The sequence below is a fragment of the Patagioenas fasciata genome, chromosome 10 (assembly GCF_037038585.1).
Source record: "Patagioenas fasciata isolate bPatFas1 chromosome 10, bPatFas1.hap1, whole genome shotgun sequence".
Taxonomy (NCBI): domain Eukaryota; kingdom Metazoa; phylum Chordata; class Aves; order Columbiformes; family Columbidae; genus Patagioenas; species Patagioenas fasciata.
This window is the reverse complement of record NC_092529.1, coordinates 6,208,027-6,235,155: the sequence shown is the minus strand read 5'-3', so window position 1 is coordinate 6,235,155 and position 27,129 is coordinate 6,208,027. Positions and strand designations below refer to the sequence as shown.

Here is a 27,129-nt window from a genome sequence, read left to right as displayed (position 1 = left end):
GCAGAGCTCCCGAAGTCAGCGCCAGTTTGGGATTCTCATGCGAAGGGTCCCAAGGCAGAACTGCAGCGCTTGGGAGGGCGACTCGCGCCAGCAGAACGGAGCTGCAGAAATCCTGGAAGCCACGGGCGCCAAGCTATCTGCCGTCAAAGCAAACTGAGCTGCAAAACGCTGCAAACCGTCTTTAAGTCCAGAAAAACCAGAAAGAGCAGAGAGGAAAAGCCTCCACGTTCATACACATCGTGGAGTTCAGCTCTGGGGTGCGTTTTGCCTTTGCCGATTCCAGACAACGAGAAGAACGTGTTGTTTGGGAGCTGAAACGATGACTTGCAACTCTTGCACACGTACAGCGAACTCTCCACCTTTCTCCACAACTTACGCGGTTCTCAGGGAGCCGTTGTTCTTGCTTATACCACTTTACTCATCACAAGCGCTTTTATGTGCACCATTGCATGTCACTGGCTGGAAAAAGCTCCACAAAAACCTAAGTTGTCCCAGCATCTGAATCATGACTTGCACCAATCTTCCACAAAAATTGGTTGCTCTGTTAATTATATGCATTTTTTTAATTAATTTTTCACTTTTTTTCTTTTTTTTTTTTAATAATGGATTTAAGTCCAGTTGCAGTTTAAGAATGGATTCAGTGGGAACCAACTGCAAGAAGAGTTAATTCCTGGGTCTCCACCCAACGCTTCCAGCACATGGTTCAGAAGGTTGTTCAAGAGACAGTTTAAGCAGCTCACATCAATAAGCACATTTCAGACCTTCAAAAGGTCTTTTCTGATGCCACTGCTGAGAACATCCCAGTTCACTGTCTGATCTTCCCAGCCATCTAGAGACAGTAATGACTGCAGATAAGGGTTTCCCGCACCCTTTCGGTTATACACAAGAGTGACACCTTTGATATTACCATCAGCCTACTGGCTATCTGTTCTTGCTAGGAAATAAGTGTTTTGCTTATTCTGGTCATCAGCCAAAGTGTCTCCCGTGGTGCGGTGTGCTGCTGCCGCTCCTGTTCCCTTCACTCTTTCCTCACCCTGTATTTGGTACCCTACCTCCTGCATTATTAACTTTCTTCATCCTCCAAAACTGGAAGCGCCGTTCCCACCTACGAAGTGTTTTGTGATGCTACAGTCTCAGCTTAAAGCAAATATGAGAGAATCTTGGTATTGTGTTGATATCAAAGCCCAACCTTCTTCTAATGCTGATCTTAAATTTTTTACGACTAAACTTTCAGGAAAATCAGGAGCAGGTCTAAGTTGGCTGTCAGACGCACATAAAAAGTGGAGGCTGAGAAGTAAATGAGAAAGAAAATAAGGGAGGATCCTATCAGCTCATTTCCCAAATTGTTCGTCTCTGGGAATGCAGGGTGGTGAGGTTACATCTTGTAGTTTAGGCTGAGTTTGGAGCAGTAATTCCTTGGTCAGGCCGCTCTAGAGCATCAGCAGAAGCCCAGAGCAAACCAACTGCCACCTGCGAGGAGCAGCTGCCCGAGCTCCTTGATAAACCAGTGAGATCCTCCAGGCCTTCCAGCTGCCTGCGGAATCAGTGGAGGAGGAGTATTCGCTATTTAGAAGCGGCAGGAAAGCACATGTGGTCACGTTACCCCATTTGGATACAAAAACCCCACTGCGCTGGTTTGGTGTCACTGTCACAGTAGGGGCTCAAATAAAACGAGCTTCCCCCAGCCCATATGCTGACGTTTCCATCAGCCAGACAAGGGTAACAAAGCTTAAACGAGTGAATAATTTCTGGAGAACAGGGATAGTTTGGCGCAGACATGACAAGCCTACATCACTTTATCAATACCGCACAAATGCCAAAGTGCTTCCTACCCGGATCAATTCCTCCAGACACTTGCTTTGTTTACCTTGTAATCTCCTAACTTTCAGTTTTAAAAAGCTGCTAAACCTTTCCCCCAAACAAGACAAACTTATAAAATGACTTAATTTTTGTAATATGTTTTATGATCGAGCTTGACGTTGGATTTTGATTTTGCTTGTGCTAGTTTTATACTCTCTACATCGCATTTTTCTCCTCTTTGAGAAGCAAAAGAGCTGCTTGGTCTTTACCTTGTTGAACGCGTCAGATTAAAATGATCTCCCAGTGTTTTTCATTCCAGAAATTGAGAACAACTTGTGCTAGATCAGAAATCATCCAACCAAAGGAAACACAGAACAAGATGCAAATTTCAACTCAAAATATCTTTTTGATGATGCCCCACGAAACAGAAACCTGCAAACAGGGAATTCTTATTGTACCTTGTCCTGTTCATCAGTGCATTTTTCATGGTGTTGTACTGAAAACAGTGCGGATGTTGCTGAGTGGAAGCTGGAGGAGGGACCAGCAAGGCGCCCTGGCTGGTGCTGCTGGGTTCATTGGGACTCCCAATGCATCTGAAGCCCGGGATTTCTATCCTACGGTCGGATTTTCATAAAAAGTTCTAGCAAGCCCCATCTGCTTTTTCTTTTTTTGCATAACAGGAAACAAGAAATCCATTAATGAAGTTGGATACTTGTCTACAAATTCCTTAACAAACACAGTGCACAGCAGTATCAATGGGAATATTGCCTACACTAATAAAAGGGCACCCAATTGCATATTAACAGATTTTGATTATGTCATCTTGCTTTCCATTTTACTTCCTTGCCATAAGGAAGCAAATATTTTTCATTAAAATAACCATTTAGTGACAAGTACAGAAATCCAGATCGTATATGCGAAAGGGATGTAGCTGAGAATAAAGTGCTTGTAATATTTCTTTCTAAAGTGATTATTTTTTTGTGAAATCCAATAAACAGCAGAAATGTGCTTGTTCCATGTATAATAAACTCTCGCCAGCAGCTGAGGTTTGCCAGGACCCAACCGGCGGGTGTTTGGAGAAGGGAAGCTGATCTTCCCATCTGCCCTCTCCTAATTAAGAGCCTCATTCTGCTTCTATTGATGCAAAGGTACATTTGGCCATTGGAGAAGTAAGAGAGGGAGTAAGTTCTTAGTTTGGGAGATCCAAGAGTATTTAAAGGGCTGTTTGATACACACGGGCAACCTCTGCAAAGCACTTTAGGCTCTGGAGACGCAGAACTGGTTCCAAAAGTCTCGCAGATCCCGTAGGAAGCACACGTGGGAAATCCACACACCAGAACGCAAGCAAGCTTCGAGGAAAACGAAATCAGATTTAAGGCGAGCCCCACCCCAAACAAACAGAAGCCCATCATTAGAGCCCTATTGCACAAAGTAATATTGGCGTCAGCTGTTCCTCGCAGCCCTCTGGTGAGGCTGTTATTTCACTTTGCTTTTGTCATGGTACCTACAACAGGTCAGGGTTGGTTTTTTTTCCCATCCCACGAGGAATGTTGAAATTAAACCAAAACTCATTTAATCAAGTCTGAACAAATGTCAGCGCTGAAAACTTTGTGACAACTACAATATGAAAAAAAATGTTCCAATTCAGTTAAAATATTCTCCGAACAAGATTTATAAGAGAGGTTGTTTTCCTGTAAAAATACACTTTAGTGAAGAATTAAATTTCTACATAAAATCCCATTTCTCAGCTGACTTTTTAAGAAGTTGAACATGGTTGTTTTAGCAGTTTCACCTTCAATTGCACCCTTTTTTCTTTCTTTTTGTGCTAGAGCATTTGCCACCCTACCCTTTTGCTATAAAGAGTTTAGCCTGACTTCTTTTAATACCCTCTGAAAACATATATATGAAGTTGCCTAAATAACACTTTATGTCCTACTCCTTCATGGAAAGCTATCATTTTAGAGAGCGAACATCCACAAAAATCAATAATTAGAAGAGCAGAGACCCGCTTATACCTGCAGATTTACAGCGCTTCTAATAATAGCCTCGACCTTCGTGCTGCAGGAACTTGCCTGTCTTTTCCTAACTAATGCCATCATATCGTATCACGTATTTACGGCCCCATTTGAATTGCAGGTAGCCGGGAAGCGGCGTTCACGTACGCCATCATCGCGGCTGGCGTGGCACATGCGATCACGGCCGCCTGCACGCAGGGCAACCTGAGCGACTGTGGCTGCGACAAAGAGAAGCAGGGACAGTACCACAAAGAGGAAGGCTGGAAATGGGGAGGCTGCTCTGCCGACATCCGATACGGGATCGGCTTCGCCAAAGTGTTTGTGGATGCCCGGGAGATTAAGCAAAACGCGCGGACGCTCATGAACCTGCACAACAATGAGGCCGGGCGGAAGGTAAGGACTGCATCCCCCGTCCCAGGGGATCCATCGCGCGCCGCGTGGGAGAGATACAGCCAGATTTAACGTAACCGCCTTTAGAGGAGACAAGTAGGCACCTTTGCAAATTATACAAGCTTGTTGGGCCATCTGTCTGTCAAATATTTGTCTGAAAGTTACTCTTTACAGCTGTAAAAAGTAAAAAGCAAACATTTTGTCTGGAGAGTCAAATGGTACTTACGATAAAGAGCTTGCCTGCTACTGTGTGGGTGAATGGGATTCACGTCAGGTTCAGACATGAACTTCTCACTCATTTGAAAAGGGATCACTTTCACCCGACTGTTTAAACCTTGCTCTTTGTGTGAGAACTACCTCTATGAGCAGAAAAATACTTTAGCAAAAAGGCCACGGACTGACTCACTGTCACACCATGATGGGGCTTTGGTTCGTCATTTTGCACGGCAGGACTGCGCGGTCTTTGGGAGCCGAGAGCTGGGGAGGTCGGGGATTCAGCTGCTTCCAGCACACGCATCCTGGGGATGCCGGACACCGGCCCCCTGGGTTTGCTGCCGTTTGCTGCGCTCGGGCTGGTTGCCTGTGACCTGCCCTGTGCTCCTCCGAGCCCTGCGGAGCAGGCTGGGTGCTGCAGGGCTCCGGTTTACACCGGGTGGGATGTGTGGTGCTCCCTGCAGAACCGCACATCCATACAGCCCAGCTCTGCTCTCCATCCGGGAGCGACCATGCTGCTGATGGTATCCGACAAAATTTATGTAAATCCTCTTGCTTTCTTAGCTCTCCGTTTTACCTTCTCCACTGTTTGTGCATTAGTACTGATTTTAGCGTGATGTTAGTGTGACTGAGAAGCAAATGGAAGAAGGAAGTTAGGAACAGCAGTTAATTTGTGGATACTATTTTTGTTGTGGTAATTACCTGTAGGCTCTGAGACATCTCCACTTATGCTGGAGCCAAGCAGATGGCATCAGAGAAAAGCCATTTCCACTCCAAACTAAAGCCTAACTTTTATTTAATTCTACTGTAGCAGTTTTATAGGTCAGATTATTGTTTTTCCTCTGCCTAGTATCCCCAGCGCCCATGTCTGGCTCTCTGGTGCAAACATGGTACTTCAAAACACTAGCAAAATTAACAATGAATTCTGAGAATAACTCAAGGACTAACCATTAATATTTGCTAATCAAATGATGTGAGGTTCAGTATCTTTATTACTCGGCTTCTGCTGGCATGCAAGCGCATACTGAAAAGCCTGGTAAAACACCAAGGCAAGTCTGCTCTGCTACACAAACACAAATCCCCTGCAATAAAAAACAGCAGAGGAGCTTCACCTTTGTGGGAAAGCTCCTTTTATTTGATAGGTGCTGGCAGTAAAAGTTTCCCAAGAAAGGATACACCAGCCCATCGAGGATGCAAACAGAGATGGAACTGTCTTAGAAAGTTGTTTCACTTACAAAGGTCAAAGATACAGACCAAAAAAAAAAAATAGAAGTTGTATAGTTGCATTTCTCGGATCTATTCTCACCCAGGTGTGGACCTTGGGTAGAGGAGGAGGATCCGAGTCCCGGAGCTGGCTGGGAAGGCAGAGCGCTCAGCAGCCGTCCCTCGACGACACGAGCTCCTTGTGCTTCTCACCTCCGCGGGCACAATTTGCTGTCCTAAAAGACGATGCCTGGAAGATGCAGCTCTGCGCATTGTTCTCTGGGAGAGCAGCGGTGCGGCCTATCTCTGGCAATCTGCCATTTCTCCAGCAGGCTCAGGAACTGTTCTGATCTAGAGATATTTCTACGCTTCTTCCTGCATCCCTTACAGAGCAAAATTACCGATCTTTGTTCGAACAAATCTCTGTTTGAAATCTTCAGGGGAAAGAGTAACATGGCTGAGAAGAGGCATGTTTCTCCACCATCCTGTAGCGAATGAATAAACGATGTTTTTGCTAGAGAGATTCCTTTCAGGCTTTGCTCTTATGTGGAAGATCACAGTATTTAAAGACAATTGGCAGGGGGAGGCCATTACGGGTATTTGGCAAGCTAGGTCTCTCACAACCTAACCATTTCACAACAAAGCCTGTCTTGTTTTGAGGTGGTACTCTGCCTTTTGGAGCAATATGGATCTTATCAGCCTCCACACATCTATTCTTGGTGGCTTTCCTCTGGGCTACAAATTCTTGTCTAGTTTTACTTGCCCATGGCTAGGTTTTTGATGGTATTTATGCACCTAGGAGACAGACTGGCACCTACTGGGCTTCCAAAAATAAACTAGATGTTCAATTCTCATTGATTTGTTGTCTTCACCTGTAGGCACTGCTCTGCTGGTCAAAAGCCAGTCCTGTCCACTTCTCTGGTCTTGCCATGTGAAACTGCACCATGTGCTGTGTTCATTCCTGTGAAAAGGTCCTTCTTTGGGATGACACCAGCTGCAGCCCCAGTAAATCACACATATATTATTACCTAGTTGTCTTCTTAAGAATCACTAGTAAATTAATCTGTTCCATCTTGGTGAGCAAGGGATGGCAGACTTTGCACTGCAGCACGCAGGCCTGCTCAGCTTACTGGGGAAACTGGGCATAAGTAGTGCTGCATGGTATAAACCATCAAACCACCACCAGGAAAAGCCTGATTGACTTTTGGAGATCTCATTTCATAGAATCATAGAATCACAGAATCATTTTGGTTGGAAGAGACCCTTAAGATCATTGAGTTCAAATATAACCCACCCCTGGCACTGACTCATGTCCCTGAGAGCCTCATCTCTGTCTGCCCAACCCTTTGTGACTCCACCATTGCCCTGGGCAGCCCATTCCAGTGCTTCACAACCCTTTCTGTGAAGAAGCCTTAAAGATTTTCTACCTCCTCATAGCCTTGTTTTACCTAGGCAGGTGTCCCTCTGCTTTCTGCGATGCCAACAACAGCCTCTCTGAACCTACTGAATACATGACTCTGGCAGAGCAACAGTACAAGCATCTGTCAGCTCTTTCTAGAAGCAAATTTAAATTGACTGTGTCAGATGTGGAGGATTTTAGAGGTCACAGGCAGAGAACATCCACACTGCTATTTCCTCTCCTGAACAGTCTGGCTAGAGCAATGCTTGACAAATACCCATGTGCACACCCTGGGTGCAGCGAGAAGCGCTTCCACCTGAGATCAGCGAGTGCAAAACATCTCCATTTCCAGCTGCTCCCACATGGTGAATGATCACCAGCAATGTCAAGGGCTCCTGAGGAATAAGCTGTGCACCCACTGTGTCTCTGCTGCTTGCGTGGAGCGAGTAACACTTTTCACACAATCACAGAAACCCAGCCTGGTTGGGTTGCAGGGACCTCTGTAGATCCCCAGTGCAACCCCTGCTCACACAGGGTCACAGAGCAGATCACACAGGTGGGTCCAGGTAGGTTTGAATGTCTCAGAGAAGGAGACTCCACACCCGCTCTGGGCAGCCTGGGCCAGGCTCTGGCACCTCCCAGCAGACAAGTTTCTCCTCATGTTCAGATGGAGCCTCCTGTGTTTCAGTCTGTGCCTGTTGCCCCTCACCCTGGTGTTCGGCACCACTGAACAGAGTCTGCTCCATCCTCTGACACCCACCCTGAGATACTGATCCCATTGATCAGATCCCTCTCAGCTTCTCTTCTCCAGCTCAACAGCTCCAGCTCTCTCAGTCTCTTCTCATCACAAAGATGCTCCAGACCCCTTAGCATCGTTTTCTTCACTGCTGAAGGACAGGGCTCTCTCTAACTCTCTGCTTCTCTCTCTCACTTGGGACGAAGCACCAGGACTCGGCTCTGCAGCTCACAGGCACAGCCTCAAAGTTCCCAGGCTACTTGGAGGGGAAGGGGCAGAGTTCAGAACAGAGGTCACGTACACCCCACAAAACTGGCCCCAAGCAGCCCCAGGAGCCTCACACCCACCAGAGAGCAGCTATTTCTGACCTCCAGAATCAGAGTTTAGGGTGTCTTTCCTCTTTGAATTAGTATTTCCTGAAATGCTGATTCACTGCAGGAAGAAGCAAGCAGGACAGGGAGAACAGGAGCAGAATTCATAACAGCTGGGTCAGAAAAGAGAGATAAAGCTTGAATTAATTTAAAGGCATAATCCTGATTTGCCCTGCAAACTTCTATGTGAGGGGTTATAACTGCAAGACTGAATTGTCTGTTAGCAAATTTGTCTTCTCAAGTGCAAAGATAATTAAATTACTGCAAGTAACACAGTAACATATGTCTGAGAGATATTTATGCTCCAGGAAATAGAAATGTTATTCTCCAAGTTATCCTACTAAAAAAAAATACTGAAGTAGATACTGAAAGGTTCTACATATTTTGGCTGTAAACTTCTAATTTTGACAGCATGGCAAGGTACATGACCAGCTTGCTCTCTCCTCTCTTTATCTCCATGACATTGAAATTCCACGGATGGCATCTTGCATCAGCGTTACATCATATTAAGTATAATGCAATATTATGAGTCATTGTTATAAATCATGGGCACTGGCTGCATTAGAAGGCTTTTGCAATTCAAGAGCACATCAAGGTGGATTTTTATTCAGCGCTTCTCTTTGGAGGCACACCTAGGCGTACTAACTTTGCAACGTATCTTCATCCTCGGAATGAGCAGCATTTCAGTTTTCCCTGGCAGCTCTAAGGCTCACAGAAGCGCAGCACGTGCCTAACAGAGCTGCTATGAGAAATCAGAGGGTGTTTCTGAAGTGGATCATGCAATGATCATAAAAGACTGAAGTGTTTAGTATTTTACCCTTTAGGGAAAACCGTAATAATGTTGGAGTGAAACACCAGCATTTGGAAAGCAATGAGTTCAGGAGTTTTCCTAAGCTATTCCATGTATTCCCTACACTTCTGACACTCAGCCCTTCACTTGCTGGCATCTCTGACCTCCAAAGGAGATTGCTGCTGTAAAACTTTCCTGAACTTCTTCCAGTTCTTGCAGAGCCTGCAGTACCACACCACTGCAAGAATTTAACTGTCCTCCAGAGAAGACAGCTATTTCTGCTTCATTCAGGATACCTTTTACTTTAAATAGCCTATTAGCCTGACTACAAGAAGCAGCACAGAACACAAGCTCTCGCAGATGAACCGCTTCAAAGGTCATGAGCATCTGGTGTGTTGTTAGAAAAGAGACAAGACTAATCAAAGAGGCTGCCAAACAATTTAACATTTACAATTGTTCTGAATATAGGGATAATATATTCACATCTGGAATATCATGTCCAGTTCTGGCCGCTCAGTTCCAGAAGGACAGGGAACTGCTGGAGAGAGTCCAGCACAGCCACTAAGATGCTGAAGGGAGTGGAGCATCTCCCATGTGAAGAAAGGCTGAGGGAGCTGGGGCTCTGGAGCTTGGAGAAGAGGAGAGTGAGGGGTGACCTCATTCATGGGGATCAATATGGAAAGGGTGAGTGTCAGGAGGATGGAGCCAGGCTCTTCTTGGTGACAACCAGTGACAGGACAAGGGGCGATGGGTACAAACTGGAAGACGGGAGGTTCCACTTAAATATGAGAAGAAATTTCTTCATGGTGAGGGTGGCAGAGCCTGGCCCAGGCTGCCCAGGGAGGTTGTGGAGTCTCCTTCTCTGCAGACATTCAAACCCGCCTGGACACCTTCCTGTGTAACCTCAGCTGGGTGTTCCTGCTCCGGCGGGGGGATTGCACTGGATGACATTCTGGGATTCTATGATAAAACACTGGAGATTTAACAGTTCTGCCTGAATAAGCCTGGAAGCACGTGAGAACACTGTGCTATCTCTTTGTGCCCCCTGGCTCGGTTCAGTGGCCATGGGGAGGAGGCAGTTCATGGGGGGGATCCCAGGGACCCCAGCAGCTACTGGTAGGATCTGTGTTTCCATAAGGCGACTGGGGACACATGCTGCTTTCAAGCCCGCGCTCGCAGGGGACAGCCATTGTGCCAGGGGGACACGGGGCCCATGGCAGAGCAGATTCCTCCCACACACACCAGCTGTAACCTGTCCCTGAGCCAGCTCTGCCACAGCACAACTGCCCAACAGCAACCAAAACCATGGACCTGCGTTGAGCTGCCTCTCAGCTCCATCAGAAAGAATGCTCCTAATGGCACACGCACACCAGAATAAAGCTCGCCTGTGTCTGGAGCTGCTGAAAATTACCATAGACTCCAGAGAGTCTGGGAGCCTAGCTTGGAGCAGAACGGGCTGGGTGAGCCTGCCCTGACACTCCTGGCACCAGCAAGGCAGCGATATTAGAGTATCAGCAGCGCGGCATGTTTCTTGGAGTTCAGAACTTAACAGTGCCCTTGCGATTGCACTTAACATTGTCCAGTGGTTTTAAACAGAAATACTGCTGATTTTTTATTCAGAAACTTTTGTTTCTTAATGTTAGGGATGCTCCTAAAGACAAAGCTGATGGATGATTATGCTCTTTATTGGTAGATATAACTACCTTCTGATCTCTGAACTGCCTGAAAGAGCTTGGAGCCAGGGGGCGTCAGGCTCTGCTCCCCAGGAACAAGCGCCAGGAGCAGAGGAAACGGCCTCAAGTTGCGCCAGGGGAGGTTGAGGTTGGATCTGGGGAACAATTTCTTCCCCAAAGGGCTGTCAGGCATTGGAACAGGCTGCCCAGGGCAGTGGTGGAGTCACCATCCCTGGAGGGGTTGAACAGACAGAGATGAGGTTCTCAGGGACATGTTGAGTTAATGGTTGGACTCAGCGATCTCTTCCAACTCTATGCTCTTTTCCAACCAAAACGATTCTGTGGTTGTAAGATGGGGAGCTCAGTCTGTGGGCAGGTAGGTGCCCCTTGTTGATAGTGGCAGTAGCAATTCCGACAGGCTTCACCCGCAGCGGTTTAGACCCCTGGCAGATGAGGTTGCAGACATGTGAATGTGGTGCCTGGCAGTGGAGAATGGGGCAGAGCAGTGGCACAACTGCCATGGAGAGAACCATCCCCAAAACACCGCACAAACCACCTCCAGCCAAAGCCACACAGAGCACTGCCACTTGCAAAGCCACTTAACAAATCAGAGGTGTGGCTCCACTGTTAGAATGCTAAGTAATGTCCAGAAAATCCGGTGTTAGGTGTACCAAATATGCCTATGGAGAATGTCCTGGTAGCTGGCTTGCCTAATTAAGCTGTACAATATTTTGCTTAGATTAAACTGAGCAGATGGAGAAGGTTTAGAAGATTTATACATGTGGCTTGTGCCTCACTGTGACCAAATGTAACACGTAAAAAACACTCCTGACAAACCTCGCTGACATGGCTGTCAGACACAGGCCAAGAGGAGTGTCCACCCAGGGACCGGGGTCCAGTTATCACCCATTCTGAGAGGTGAACCCCGTCCTGTCCACCCCGCAGCTCCTGAGCTGTGGAACCTCCTCCTCCCCGAGCGCTCCAGCCCAGGGCTGGCAGCACAGCTCCAGTTCCATGCAATTGAAAAAGGAGCCTTAGATGCAACACAGTCTTTCCTGGCAACTTCATCATCACACATCTGCTGGGGGGCAGCAGGGTTTCCAGAAAGGCCGAGCACTGGATTTGAAGGAAGTCCAGTTCGCTCAATGAGCAAACTCCCGTTGAGGTTGGTGGAACTGCAGGACGCAGCTGAGCCCTCCCCAAAATCCCAGCCCTGCTGAGTGTTTGCAGCGCACAACAAGGCTCCACCGGGCAATTTCCTAGGTGTGAATAAAAATATACGTCCTGTGCACTCTTACAGTACTTTGTTCGTATTTGAAAGGATCAAAGTTCTACTTTATGGCTTTCCTACTTTTTTTTAGATAATAGTCTTAAAACAAGACCAAACCTGACAGACAAGCTCTGCATCTTCTCAACAGCCCAGAGGAAAGATAACGCAAACATTGATGTTAGTCTAAATTATGAGAGGGAATTGGACTGCACAAGAACTGTAATCCACAAGAATGAATTTTCATTCCACTTGTCCTCCACTTCCAGCTAATCAGAAATTGTGATACATGGTCCTACTTGTAGTTTGGCTTTCAACTCCCTCCTATATCTTATGTGGTTGAAAACTGAATTCCTGATTTACGCTGAAGATTAGGGAATGATAAATGCCATCACTTACCTGCAGTCGCAATTTTAGAGGATTCTGGCATTACGAGCAAAACATGCATTTCATGTGTATGATTACCAGAGCTGACAATGTGTCATGCTGCTGACAAAGATAGCTGAAACTGAGGGCCAGGGCCTGTTAATAAATAACAAAGATCTCAAATTCCAAATTTAATATCATGCACCTTTTACAACCGAAATAATCAGATGTTTGCTATAGTGATGAACTTGCTCAGCAAAGCCACTGGCTGGGTCTCACAGTTTTGGACATTTTCTATTTTAATTCGATTTTTCTGTTTGGACAGTTAGCAACAAGGGCACACACTTGTCATTCCGTGCTCGAAGGGGAACATCACCTAGCTGAAAATAGCTGGTGTATCGATTGTTCCGTTCTCCCAGTGGACAGGACCCTTGGTAGAGGCTTCAGCATCTCTGCTGTTGCAGAATGAAACCCCTCATTTCTAAAAAACATTACTGATTTGAAACAAATGCAGCTATCGCAAAGCTTAATCACTCCAAAGCAAATACGTGCTACGTCTGGGTACTGTAAAGCTTATACTGATCATGTAATAAATATTGTAAGAAAGAGAAAACAGCCCTATTAGCGTTAACTCTGACTCATTAGCACGGCGGCTTTGCCTTGTGGTATTTCTATCAACCTGTGCTTTTTGATGTTTTATTGAGAAATTAAATCAGAATCCAAAATTTAGGCCTAAGTTGTTGCAAAATTTTCAGAAATAGCTGATGAGCACAGTTCTGCTTCTCCTGTATTCCCCAGAGGACACTTGTCACACTTCAAATTTAGGTTTCCAAAACTAAGACTGATTTCCATGTGTAGAACCAGACACTTTCATCTCTGCATTTTAGCAATTTTAGCAAAACCCAAGAGAAGACGGGTATTGGTCAAGTTAGCAGGAAACTAACAAGTAGGTTAGGCTGTTCACTGGGAACATTTTTAATACACAGACAGGCAGTGCTTCTACTACACATGCAGTTTACACTGAATTACGCTGGAGATCTTGCACTGTGCAGTCTCGTTCATCACACCTCTGACGAGGTGCACCCGTTCCGTACGGAAATCTAGGGTTGTGCGGTTGAATCTCTGCTACCATGTGCGTCAACGGGGACAGAAAGTGGGACCTTCTAGAGTCTGGGCTGAAAGTATCTCCTGGAACATTCCTGAGAGCCTTGCAATGATGAGTCAGTAACATGAGCTCGTTACCTGGGCTAAGCAGAGACATTTGGAAATATATATAACAGAGATTTTGGTAAGGACATAAGTTAAAGCAATGTTTGGTTCAAATACTTTCTTTGACACTTGGTGGCAGAAAGCTGAAGTCATGGAGCCCTGAACACCCACCAAAAGCAATAATTGCTGTACAAATGGGACAGACTTTTGCTTTAATGGAAAGAATTTTCAGGTATTTTGAAGTAAACAATTAAACAATCGATTATATAAAGAACAACCTTTTAGTCCAAGGACACAAACAAGGCCTGTTTTGGTACTAGAAGAATATAGAATGGATCTATTAAAGGATAAGGGTTTCCGGTAATTGCAGAGGATGCTTGGCTCTGCTTGCCCAATTAATGCCAAAAGGCACTAGTATTAATTTGCGTTAGAACTGGTTATTGAAATGAACCCGAGCCTTCTGGTACTTAAAAATGAGCTGCACCTAATGGACTACATTTGGTCCTCTGGGACAAACAGAAGGAAAGTGGATGGGGCTCTGAGCAACCCGAGCTGGTGAAGATGTCCCTGCTCGTGGCAGGGATGGCACTGGATGAGCTTTGAAGGTCCTTCCAACCAAAACCATTCTCTGATTCTACGATTCTATTCACAGAATTTAGATCAGTTCTAGTGCTCTAGAATCATAGAATCATTTTGGTTGGAAGAGATCTTTAAGATCATAGAGTCCAACCACAACCTAACTCTGGCACTAAACCACGTCCTAGCAACAGGTCCTCCTGGTAGCGTCAGCTGGTGGCCGACACGAAGGAATCCAGCCTTGCCTTGAGCATCCCAGATCCTACATTAAATGTAAAACCACACACAATTACGAGCACAACCATGTATTCTCTTACAAGGCTATTCCCACGTGAGATCTTAATTGAGTCATAACACATACTGTTATTTCTGGGTATGTAAATCCCGCAGTCACAAAACAACTAACTAGTGAGGTGACACAATAGCATATAAATAAAGAAGTCCAATAAGGAGTCCAGAATATGTGTCCAAAAGGCCTGGATTAAAACCTTGGTTAAAAAAGAAAAGCTCCAGGAAACATAAGCAGTGAGAGAGGGGAGATGCTCTCCTGCAAGAGCATGTCTTACCGGTGATGGCCAAAGCTTTGTGCACTGCCCGGGATCCAACAGCACTCGCCTTCACACCATATCCTGGAGTATCTACAGATCTGTATCCTCCCTGTGGTCTTTTATGTCACAGAGGCTTCTTCAAAACATCGACCCTTTGTCATAGTTGCTTGAAATTACTGAAAAGGTGCAGCCATTACCCATGGGACAACAGGAAGGCAGAAGGGAGGCAGACACCAAGTGAGCACTTAGGCTTTTTTTTTCTCAGAAATCCACCTGAGAAGTCTGCCTTACTATAGCTGCAGCAAATGTAGGCTAAAAGGTGTAATCAAAATCTCAAAATAGTTGCCAGAAAATTATAGATTTCAGGAATACCCTAGCATTGAGATATTATTGTAATTCTATTTAACACAGTTATATTTTATATAAGGTTCCCTTTAAAGAGAAATTTATAAAATTAATTTATAAAATTAATATCTGATTAAACACATGCTGCAGACATGCACCGTTTCTTTTATTGATAGGTTTACTTACTGGTGAAACTGGTGCTTAGAGGCTGTTACAGGCACCCTGTGACCTGAACTAAAGATCTAGAGCAACTGCTTGGCCCTTTCTTAAAAACATGGATCTTGCTATCAGGACTCATTTATACATGGCTTATAAAGAGAAACTATTACTGATATTGTAGGATGTTGCTGCTTAACTCATCTATAAGTAGTGAACAGGTAGATCTATCAACAAAAAGGAACAGCTACGTGAGCTGACCGAGGGGAATTACGTGCATCAGCGTGGTGCACCTTAAAGATTAATTTTTGTCAATATGTGATGGCTCACCTGTACAGCAAAAGCTTCAACTATTGTTTAAAATACCTGTTAGAATGAAAAGAAAATCCAGTAAGCCAGGTAAGCAAGAGAGAAACCCAGAGAGGTTTGCTTAGACTGCACTAGGCATTATGCACAAAATTAGTAAATTCCACTTTCTTCTGTATAGGAGGAAATTTTCATTGACAACAGGCCAGAAGATCCTTGTTAAAATTCTTGGCCTGGATACGGGCGTGCTGATCTTGGCAGCTGCTGGGCTACAGAGATAGGCTCCGCTGGTCGGATCTTATCTCTCCTAAGCTATTTGAAAACATGGAAGTGTGGATCTATTGTCCCAACTGCAACTGGAGGGGGGAAAACTCTTCTGTGTAAAACTTATTTTGAAAGTCATCTCTGTGGAATAGGGATTCTCACAAGAACATTACAATTAACACCAAAATCACGTTACTTTATGCCAATATGACTATTTTGCATTGTAAGCACAAAGCACGTGGAAATACGATCACAAAACACAATGTGCTATTATTGTGATCAAGTGTCTGCCTTATGATGACTAAAATGCTGGTTAGCTGGAGGAGTAATGGGAAATGTCTCTTAAAATGTCAAGAATATCTATAATTTTCTTGAGCAGCTGTTGCTTGACGTGTCAACGCGGTTATATCCCAGCCAGGGTACAACCACCATCCTTGGCAATGGGCTGGAAGCCTCTGCCACAGGCCAGGTTGTGTTGTTTTTGCAAAATGGAATCATGGAATTGCGTTTGGCAGATGAGTCCTAGCGTCAGGGCGATGGGGAAAGGCTCTGAACAGAATCTGAGGTGCTAGCATTGAGTCTTAAAGATGTCTGTGAATCAAACGTGAAGACACCCTGTCCTTCACGAAAGAAGGGGTTAATGAAGTTAAGCTAAGAAATATTGCGTTTTTATAAAGGCAGTACTGAAAAATTAATGTAGAAGTACTTCGGAATCACCTGAAAGTTTGGTAGAAAGGAAAAATATTCTTTGTTTACTAAAACTACTGGTCTGGAGAACTAAAATTATATAAGTTTTTTAGCATAAGAAACATGCCTTGCATAGTGTTATTTGCTGAGTACCTAAGGGTTAACTCTCCTAGTTCGGTATGCAACTAAATGAACCTATTATTAACTGTGGGTGGCTATTGGTTAAAAATGTTTGGAAGCAATATGAAGTGATATTATTTTGCAACTAGTACTCCTGCCAGTACCTGGCTTTATTAGTTTAGCACAAGAGGTGTTTTCTGATAAGTTGTCTGGAACGAGCAAGACTGTTCTTTTGGTATCCATCACTCTTTGGAAACTTTTCTCCCGACAGCTAAAGCATTTGTCAAAATGCTCTACCTGGTTGCTCCCAGTTCTTTCCTACCCAAAGCCAGCAGCGTGTCATTCGAGTCCTTCCCCGCCAGTGGGGAGAGCGACACGGAAGGTGAAATGTAGTGGGAATGAGTCAAACCTGCCCTGTTCCCCGCTCTGTGTACATGAGCTGTGACGAGGATGAATTCCAGTCGTGTCATTTCCTGGTTTCCCTCCTTTTTTTTACGCGAAGAGTGACTCAGGCTCCATGACACGGCCCAATGACATCCCTGCCTCAATAACCCCCGAGACTTTAACTCATTCTGTTCCCAAACTGAGGAGCACAAAGAAGTTTAGATCATCTTATCTGGGAGTACTTCCAATTTATTCAGAAACAGCAAGCTAAAGTATTAACTATAAGCACATCCTACGTTTTAACGATAGCGTTGATGCACCAACATTTAGAAGCCCAGAGTACAGATGAAGATCCACTGTCCTAAAATCAGAACTAAAACCAGACACACTGGATGTAGGATGCCAGAAGAATTACATTGGCTTTGAAAAGGTCAAGACTGGCGGACATCACTCAGTTAAGATTTCATTGACTTCGACACTCTGATCCATACATTGACTGCAGGACTGAGCCGCTAGACTGAAGTAGGGATTACTGATAATGGCATTTTTAACAATGGACATTTGTCATTTTTTAAATACACGGCAAAATACCTCACAGGTTTTAGAAGTATCAGTATTTTTGAGTGATTTTTAATTTGTGCCCAGAATGTAAGGAAGGTAGAGACGATCTAAGAAGAAATGTTATGTTGGTAACATGTCCAAATCCAGAAAAATTGCTGTCTCATTTTCAAAACTCCTTCATCATCATCTTTTATTCACTCCTGGCATGAACACGCCATCCAGTATCTTCTGGAGAGGAAGATACGTACGGTAGAAAACTTACGTCATGATAGGAAGGTAAACTAGATAACATAACCAACACCTCTGTAATTCTGTAACACCATTCCCCTCTCCAGTCTATTTCAGCTTCATTGTGCAAAGTGCTCAGGTAGGCCAGACAACAAGACTATTCAGTATTTCACAAGCTAAAATCCATCATATCCACAGTGTCAGTTCTGCTCGGACAGCAGCAAATAACGACCTTAGATAAATTTTCCCTTAATCTCACAATCCCACTTTAGCAAGAGGCTGGGAAATCACACTTTCACTTAAACAGAGTATACAATAACATGTTGATGTCTTTAAGACAATTCAGCTATATTCCAACAATAGAAGGTGAAAGCACATTAAGAGAAATCATTTCTTTTGTGAACTATTTTTTCCAAGTTCCTTTTTATGACTGATCTTTAAACTTCCTACATGATGACACTTACTTGGCACTGTGTTGATCCAGTCTAATCTAGGTGATAACGGGTCTCCCAAGAGTTATTTTTTAAAAACAAGTAGTTTATCAATCACATGGACAGTTATGTTTTCAAATGATTTCGTTTTTTTTCTGTTAAAGTATCTGCCTGGCCTTTAAGTAGAAAAATCCACAAAACCAAAATGCAAGTCAGACCAGTCTTGGGGACAGATGTACCAAAGAGCCACCACAGCAGGACCCCCCCAGTGAACTGTCAACCAACGTTCACGTACGGAGCTTTTATCATGAGAACTCAGCAAAGAGAAAGTCCCAGCCCAGACAGGAGGAACATGGTCCTTGCAGACGATTTACTGACACAAAATGTACCTGAGCATGAGTTTGGCAATTCACAGTTGAGAACAACTTTATAACAGGAATTTCTGCCAACAGGAAGGAGGGTGAGTCAGACGGGTTTGTATTTGATATTACACAGAAAACTTTGTCACCACCACGTCCCTTTGGAGTATGTGAAACTCAACCTGAAGCTCACAGTTCCAGCCTGTGAATTAATGGTTTTGATTTCCATTCTGATGACCAGAGAGGGAGAGATGAGGGTGCAGGTACTTTCCCTCTGGGGAAAACAGGAATGTGCTCACGAGAGACGTAAGAAGGCGAGGAATCCCGCAGACTGTTATCAGATATGATGGGAAAGGGAGGGAGAAGAGAAGACCTGGCATGGGAGCTGCTCCGAGGAGGGACGGACGCGGCTGTCTGTGTTTCTGCCTCTATCGCTCCTCTTGATCCTGGATCAGATTTCCCTGAGCTGTTAACATCAGGTGTTGCCACATCGCGCCCGCTATCTCTGCAGGCAGCACCTCGATGAAGAGAAATAAAAACTGAAGAACCTTATTTGACTTTCTCAGGCCGTTCTTAGGTTTGCAGAGTTGTCTGAGAAAAATACTGAGCAATGAGCAAGCCAGATCCAGCCTCTGAGCCACGTCCCCGGAATCCACGTCCAGAGCTACTTCGGCAAACAGCTTGGGTTTTGGCAGAGGTTTGTGCTGGGAGCAGCTCAGTGGGACATCAGGTGTTCTCCTGGAAGGACCGCCAGCAACAGAAAGCTGCAGTTTTACACCACTTCGTTTTACTTCACACAGCAGTTCCTATGAAAAAAGCCAAGGGCCATCATTCCTTAGGGTTTAATTTGAGAAGAGCATTATTAGGTTATGTGAGAATCTACTTAATTAAATCTTTTTAAAAACAGCAATGTCCTTTTTATCCTAAGTCCAACTATTCTTCAAAAATAACCCTTATGAAAGCATCCTGTGACATTTATTTTTTGCTGTTCTTCTGGTGTTTTGGTCCCAGAAGCGGTGATAAATTGATTTAGTACATGGCGAGTCAGGAAGGTTATCAGAAGTATAAGAAAAATATGCAGGAGAAAATATTTTTTGCTGCATTCCTCTCAGCTTTTCTGGCCTTATTCTCAGCCTTCTGTGTTCATCTGCTGCTCCACACGGTGCTGGTCATTGAATGAAAGGTACTTGGTCTTCCGTCCTCTCATTTAAACCACACGGATTACCCAGGGAAAGGGAGGAACATCTCATTCAGTTTGCGTGTGCTGACAACAATGCCTGAGTACTGTGGCCACACTGAAATACAACTACTATTTTTTTGTTCATTCATTTGATGTATTGTGGAAGTAGAAACTGCATTTAGAAAATAATTGCTGCATACAGCCCAATCTTTTATAAAGCCAAAGTAAAGGGCAACTAATATTTCAGGGCAGAAAGTACACACATAATTATGAAGCTCTATTAAAAAATGCGTTTGAGAAATGTAAGGAACCTCCTGCTTTGTGGCAGCATAGGGAAAATCCAGAAATAGTATAGAAAAGGTTAAACTTAGGAGAGCACAACATTTCTGAAGTCTTCACTTTGAAGGGTATCATAAGTTAGAACCTGGCAAAAGCGTTTCTGCTCTTTCAAACAGGGTATCTGTTACTGAAGGTAGTGTTGGGAAATATCGCCCATCTGTGATGTTTCCAGCATTCTGTCATTTACCAGCATTCTCTTGGCTGTCTTCATAATTAGTCCTCAGACCAGCATGTTGCCCGATTGTCTTTAGACGCCTGTTCTGAGGAAGTGCAGTGGGGATCTGATTGATGTAGGACACACGTTGCGGTAATTTCCCAGCCGTTTTTCATTCGAAACAAAAAATTTCTTGTAATGGTTCAACCTGCCAGGGGCTGTACTATTTCTGGGATAGTCACAGCTCACGGTGCTCAGTGTATCAGATCTGTTTGATACTGACTTCGGATATTACTCTTTTGCACAGATCTACTAACCAAAAACATGAGGAAAAAACCCCTCTTTTGGCTGTGCTTAATAAGGGCTTCATAATATGTGCAACTGAAATCTGAAAAACTGTCTGGAATTAATCACTCTTAATATAAGACATAATCAGTTCCAAGCTCATCCGCAGCTAGTTTGCCATACGATATCAATGCCAAATATGTTTCTACAGAACATATTTTACAACAGCTCTATTAATATAGTTCGCGAACATCCACTGATGGGAAATAATCTTTTCTGTTTAGACATGCCTTTGCTAACTTCAAGCTTGCATTTGAGTACTTTTTTATTACGCTGTTTCTCACATTTCTGAAAGATTTCATAGGGTTTGTCTTCAACAGCAGTGTTTCTTCTTTTACGTTCTCTCATGCTCATATTGGTTTTCCGATCAAAAAGCACCAGATCTTATTTCTCTTATACTTTCCTCAAGTTTCAGAGGGTGTTAAGATGGTCCCACAAGTTACTCAAAAACAGCAGCATCCTTTGGAGATCACTGTGACACGTGAATAAAACAAGTGGCAGAGTAATCTGCTAGTCATTTTAATCAGACATTGTCCTTTTATTGCTTGTCAAATCAACCTTACATCCACATCCACTGCCCTTCTTGATGCCTACTGTCACCCTAGACCTCACTGCCAGTTGTACTAGAAATTATTTGGTTCTCAAATAGTTTATTGAAAGACTAAATGTGAAACAGCTTTATAATATTACCTTAAAACAATATTTGTACTCAATGAATCCTTCTTCAAAAGCAAAAACTGTATCTGTAACATCACTCCTGAAGTTTGAGGAGCTCTGTCTCATAGCTGCAATTGCCTCCGAGAGTAATATAAATCAGCAATCCTCATGTGCCGCGGGCTGAGGGGCAGGTTTGCATCTGTCCGTTGGCCTCCCCAGCCCACAGAAATGCTGTGGCCGCTCTCCAAGCGCGCCGTGCGCTTCTCCGGTGTGAAAAATTTCATTCTTGTTTTGCCAACTGTTGAGTTCTCTTTGACCTATAGTAAGGTATGTGTGCAGGCGCTTGTAGGAGACAGGTATTTCCTGACCCAGACGGGCTGATGTCAGACAAAGTTAGGAGAGATTACGGCCTTGGTGGGGTAGGAGTCAGTGGCTGTTGTCTCACTAATTACATCTGCATCACAGGCTGGAGTCAGAGTGAAGTCTGATGGGGCAGTGAGGGGTCCTTGGCCTCAGGTGCAATGGCTGGAGGCAGGATTGAGTTTCCACAGGAGTCCTTTTGAGGTAGGAGAACGCACTGGAGGTGCCAGGATCACTGTTATTTCACACTGTAAGGCCTTCAGGACAGCTTTGGTGTCGCATGCTTTGGAGTCCTGGTGAGCGACCCCAGGGCTGTGCAGTACCTGTCCCCAGGTGCGTGGGCATGGACGTCTCAGCCAGCCCTGGCAGATGAGTTTGGAGTTGGCTGACTTTAGCTTCTAGAAGGTAACACACCACTGACTAACTGGGTAACAGATACACAGCTGAGAAAACCCACCGCACAAAGGTGACGCAAGTTTCGGAGCACACCAGCGCTGTGCCCTTGTGGCCAGGAAGGCCAATGGTACCTGGGGTGGATTAGAAGTGGGGTGGTCAGTAGGTCAGAGAGGTTCTCCTGCCCCTCTACTCTGCCCTGGGGAGACCACACCTGGAATATTGTGTCCAGTTCTGGCCCCTCAGTTCCAGAAGGACAGGGAACTGCTGCAGAGAGTCCAGCGCAGCCACCAAGATGCTGAAGGGAGTGGAGCATCTCCCGTGTGAGGAAAGGCTGAGGGAGCTGGGGCTCTGGAGCTTGGAGAAGAGGAGACTGAGGGGTGACTCATTCATGGTGATCAGTATGGAAAGGGGGAGTGTCAGGAGAATGGAGCCAGGCTCTTCTCAGTGACAACCAGTGATAGGAGAAGGGGCAATGGGTACAAACTGGAACACAGGAGGTTCTACTTAAAGATGAGAAGAAACTTCTTCCTGGTGAGGGTGCCAGAGCCTGGCCCAGGCTGCCCAGGGAGGTTGTGGAGTCTCCTTCTCTGCAGACATTCAAAGCCGCCTGGACACCTTCCTGTGGAACCTCAGCTGGGTGTTCCTGCTCTGGCGGGTGGACTGGACTGGATGAGCTTTCCAGGTCCCTTCCCATCCCTGACATTCTGGGATTCTGTAACGACCTCTCTCTTTGCCGAGACCCCAGACCCACAGCCCGCGTCCCACCACCCCGAGGGCACAGCGCAGCAGTTCTTGTACACAAATACCACTCCAGCACCAAGTTGCACCAGCCAGCGGTTTCTGCTGGTGTCACTGGGCAGCAGGAGGTTGGCTCAGGGCTGCCCAGCCAGATCCCGCTCCTGGCACCAGCCCCGGCAGGACCGCGGTGCTGGACCAGCCCAAGCAGCGCCGGGGCCGCCGGGCTCTCGAGAGCTGCCGCTCGCCACCCTCACATGACGCACCCCACGCATTCTCTGCAAAACTCAAGGTGAACTAAAAACACGTTAATTCCTAATGGCAGTGCCCAAAGGTACTATATCTGCAGATAACATCACTAGAGAGAGTCAGCGCGAGTTACCCACACACAAACTATTTCCCAGAGGCTAATGGCAAGGGGGAAAGAGAGAGAAAAACAAGTACTGACAGTTTACTGTAGGAACTCAAAGAAAAAGTGGACAAAGCTCAAAGAACTCCAGCTCTTTGTTCGCATTTAATCCAGTTCAGAGCATTCACTGGTGCATACAGATTTACTTTCCATGGCTGATGGAGCTGGATATGGTCATTTGGTAAGAAACAGGGGACCTAGGGTTTAAATTTTGTGCCCTTCAGGCTCTTGCATTTTAGGAAAAGTTGGTCTATAACATACATAAAGTTTCAATGTAATGTAAAAAATGTGAGCTGCTGGATAATACCTTCAAAGAAACAAACCCTGATCTTGAAAGGTGAAGAATCCTTTCTGGTTTTAACAGAGACCGAGTATTTAAGGGGTAGAGCGCTTCTTTTGGTTCACACAAACCAAGGGAAAGACCGAGGCCTCCTGTCCCTACCCAGAGAATGCCCTATTTTATTTTCTTCTTTCTCTTTTCAACTCTCTTCTTGAATTTATAAAGGCACTGATTTATCAGAGACAATTAGAATAACATAACGGAATTAAAATACCACCATCCACATATTTTAATGCAAACCAAATAGTCCAAGCACCTGATACCACAGTACAATAAAACTATGAAATCGCTTTTGCTGAGAATGGACGGTTCAAGTTACATGTAGCCTATTTTCTAAAGGCTATAGAGCCAATTCATCTCTGGCTGAATTTGCAGAACACCGCGCTGAAAGGCAGCACCAGCAAGGGGGAAATATATACAAGAGCAGAACCAACAAAAGGGCTTGGGAGTGAAAGGTGGGTTAGAAATGGCAGAACTGGAAGGGAAAGTTCAGCTGCAGAGTGCAGTGGACACAAATTAAGCAGATATGCTGGAGCAATTTTAGCAGAGTCTATGGAAATGCACCCCCTACAAGTGCAAAGAGAAAAAGGAGCATTAGCCAGTAAATATTAGGGAGTGCTATCTCCACAAAAAAATGAGAACAATAAATGTAGCATGGCATTAAAAGACAAAACTCTTTCTCATCCCTCTGCCTCTTCCCAACCCCCTCCAAGCCTTTTGGGTCATCTAAGAAGAACCCCTAGGACTTTGTCTCAACCAACATTGCTCTAACTTCTCATATTCAAACAAACCCACACCTTTTCATCCTAACCCCTCATGCCCAGCATTAGCTGAGACCAGAGAACCAGCAGCTCGCTCTGGTTGGCATCGTGTCACTCAGAGCAGGAGACCAGGAGTGACCCTGTCCCTCTGTCCCGCTCTGTGAGACCCCCCTGCAGTGCTGGTCCAGCTCTGTCCTCAGCACAGGACGCACATGGGCCTGCAGGAGAGGGGCCAGAGGAGCCACAGGAATGATCCGAGGCTGGAACAGCTCTGCTGGGAGGACAGGCTGAGAGAGCTGGGGTGTTCAGCTGGAGAAGAGAAGCTCCGGGGAGACCTTATTGCAGCCTTTCTGTGCTTAAAAGGGGCCCATAAGAAAGATGCGGACAGACTTATCAGCAGAGCCTGTTGCAATAAGACAAGGGGTGATGGTTTTAAACTAAAGGAGGGAGATTCCGGCTGGACATGAGGAAGGAATTGTTGCCTCTGAGGGCGGCGAGAGCGTGGTGGATGAACCATCCCTGGAGATATCCCAGGCCAGGCTGGACGGGGCTCTGAGCAACCTGAGCTGGTGAAGATGTCCCTGCTCATGGCAGGGGTGGCACTGCGGGAGATGGGAAGGTCCCTCCAACCCAAACCATTCTGTGATTCTCTGACTGACACGAGGCTGCCCGGCTGCTGAGCTGCCCCCACCACGGGCTCAGCTCTGCCCCTTCCCCAGCGACTGCTGGCTCTGAACAGGATCTTAATGAAATACACCAAAAGGCAATTTAGGCTATTTACACTTCAGGAAAAAAGCCCTACCTGGAGAGACGACACTAAGCCATGATGTATTCTGAATAAATGTTTCAAGTCGATTTGGGAGCTCCTGATGGAAGGTGAGTTAGAAATATTTTCTTGCAAGTTTGAACAGGGTACCAAGATACAAGGCCAGCCACTTGAACAAGAGCAGTGATTGAATTAGGGCTGAGAAATGTAACCCTGGCCAGCTTCAAATTTAAAAAGAGAGCTTTTAAAAAGGTACAAATGAGGCTAAAAGAATTTATGTTATTTTTCCGGTTTCTGTGCTATAACTCCTTTTCCATCTCCTCATCTATCTTCTAAGTGTACTACCTTATGAATGAGTGAGCAATAAAAGAAGTATGCAGCGGCTGAGAGAGAAACTCAAGATAACAAGATAATGTCAAACGCAAGGCAAAGCTTGAGCAGAACTGCAAGTTGAGATGTAGATCTGAATATAAAAGTTTCTCACATCTAAGTTTTAGAGCAGTCGTTAGTTTACATGAAAGTCTAATTTAAAAACAGTAGCACAAAATACGCTAAGTTCACATCTGCCAAAATCTTGGACTTATACTTTCCAGGGGTTTTAATCCTGCCTTCAAACCACACGTGCTGACACTTTAACCGTAGATAAAAATAAAAATAAAGCTATTCTAATGCCTCCAAAATCCCAGTCTTCATTGAAAAGGGGCAGAGGAACAAGAGTGAGTAAAGCAGCAGCTACAAACTACCCCAAGGTCAGGCAACTGCAATGACTCTGCCTGGGTGACACAGAAACAGCATCAAGACCAAAAGGTATCAGAATAAACCACTACACGCAGTGTTTAAATTACATGTTTTAAGGCTGCCAGGGACAGGACGCAGCTCCGTTTGTCCATGTTAGTGCAGAACTGCAGATGTGCCCCTTCTCCTCCCACCCCCCGTTCATCCCAACGCGTGTCCAGCCTCGAGCGGCTGTTTTCAGCATGGGGCCTGCGTGGTACATTTCCCAACCATACAGAACTGGAGGGGGTGGTTCTAGCAAAGGGTTAATTCAGATTCCCCTGTCCCTGACCTCCCTCCAGCTTGCCCAGGTTTGGAGCTGCACAGATCAGCTGGGGTTTCTCAGGGAAAAAATGATGTGGCCACTCCCTGAGCCCAGATAATCCCCCTGGCCGGGCTTTCCACCGCTGGGATCTGCCAGGTTAGGCAGAACTTAATCAGCAAAATTATACTGTTCTCTTTCAAGCAAAGGCCAGTGGGAAATTAACTGCTGGAATTAGGCGTTTTCTAGAATTGAGGCAATGTAGCTGGTAAGTGAGGTCAGTTATAGGGCTCAGGACAGACAGCAGGACTAAGCTGGTCCCCAGTTTTATTTGGCCAAGACCGGCTTGGTGAGCAAACAGCAGAAAGGAGCAGATACAAAAATAAAGTTTCCAGGGATGTGAAGGCTGAAGGTTGAAGAAAAGATGAAGGTTTTGATCTTCACAAGGAAAGTAGTGACAACTCAGGCAAAGAAGAGAACATGAGAGAGGTGGAGCAAGCCGTGATGTTGAGGTGTTTGAGATGCTTTTACAGTATTAAGAGGTAGAAAATTTTAACAAGAACTGACGACAAAACATGAAACCAATTCCTCATCTTTACTCTTACCCTTTATGCTCTAAGTCAGACCTAGTTTTCTTGCCAAGCAGCTGGGGCATTTTGTATGCTACGTTATCCACATGAGAGGAGACAAAACACTTCAAAGCCTCTAAAAAGTGCGAAGAACTTAAGGCTATGGTATATCAAAATAATACTTAGATTTCTAAATTGGAACATTACCTTGCAGCATTTAGAACAGATGATGCCTGTGTGAATAAACAATCATCTGCTCGACACTGTTGATCAATGTGAGAGCAACAGGAGGATGAGAGTTGATAGCGTTTATCTGCTTGTTCACATCTTGCACCAGCTTACGCAATTTTCAGGTGCAAGAACTGAACTGCGGGGTGTTTTTGAACCTCCGTTCACAAAACCCAAGTTCTAGTACCTATTGTTGAACTTTCAAAGTGTTCTGCATGCGGCATTTCATGGAAGGGTATGATTTTCTGCCAGTTCCTAATTCCGCTGCCATCTGCCAAAAACTGCCACAACGGCAAACCTGAAGCACTGTATGGTCATGTTGCAAATGTGAGTCCAAAAACACCGTGGTTAAGGAGGGTCCCGTCTTACCTTTGGTTTGTGGGCTGTGAAATGAGACAAAGTTGTAATATCTTCTCTGTTTAACTCAAAGTGCAAATGCGGAATCAGCCTTAGAGGC

The 27,129-nt window shown here is 45.1% G+C and overlaps 1 protein-coding gene and 1 long non-coding RNA gene across 2 annotated transcripts in view; one reads left to right on the top strand and one right to left on the bottom strand.

Moving 5' to 3' along the window:
- LOC136105940 (uncharacterized) overlaps positions 1-27,129 on the bottom strand; it is a 188,596-nt gene that overhangs the window by 27,465 nt on the left and 134,002 nt on the right. The window lies entirely within an intron of this gene.
- Positions 1-27,129, top strand: part of WNT7A (Wnt family member 7A) — a 40,007-nt gene that overhangs the window by 8,463 nt on the left and 4,415 nt on the right. Inside the window, exon 3 of the mRNA XM_065845754.2 lies at positions 3,937-4,208. Within this exon, the coding sequence (XP_065701826.1) occupies positions 3,937-4,208 (272 nt within the window). The remainder of the gene's footprint in view (positions 1-3,936; positions 4,209-27,129) is intronic.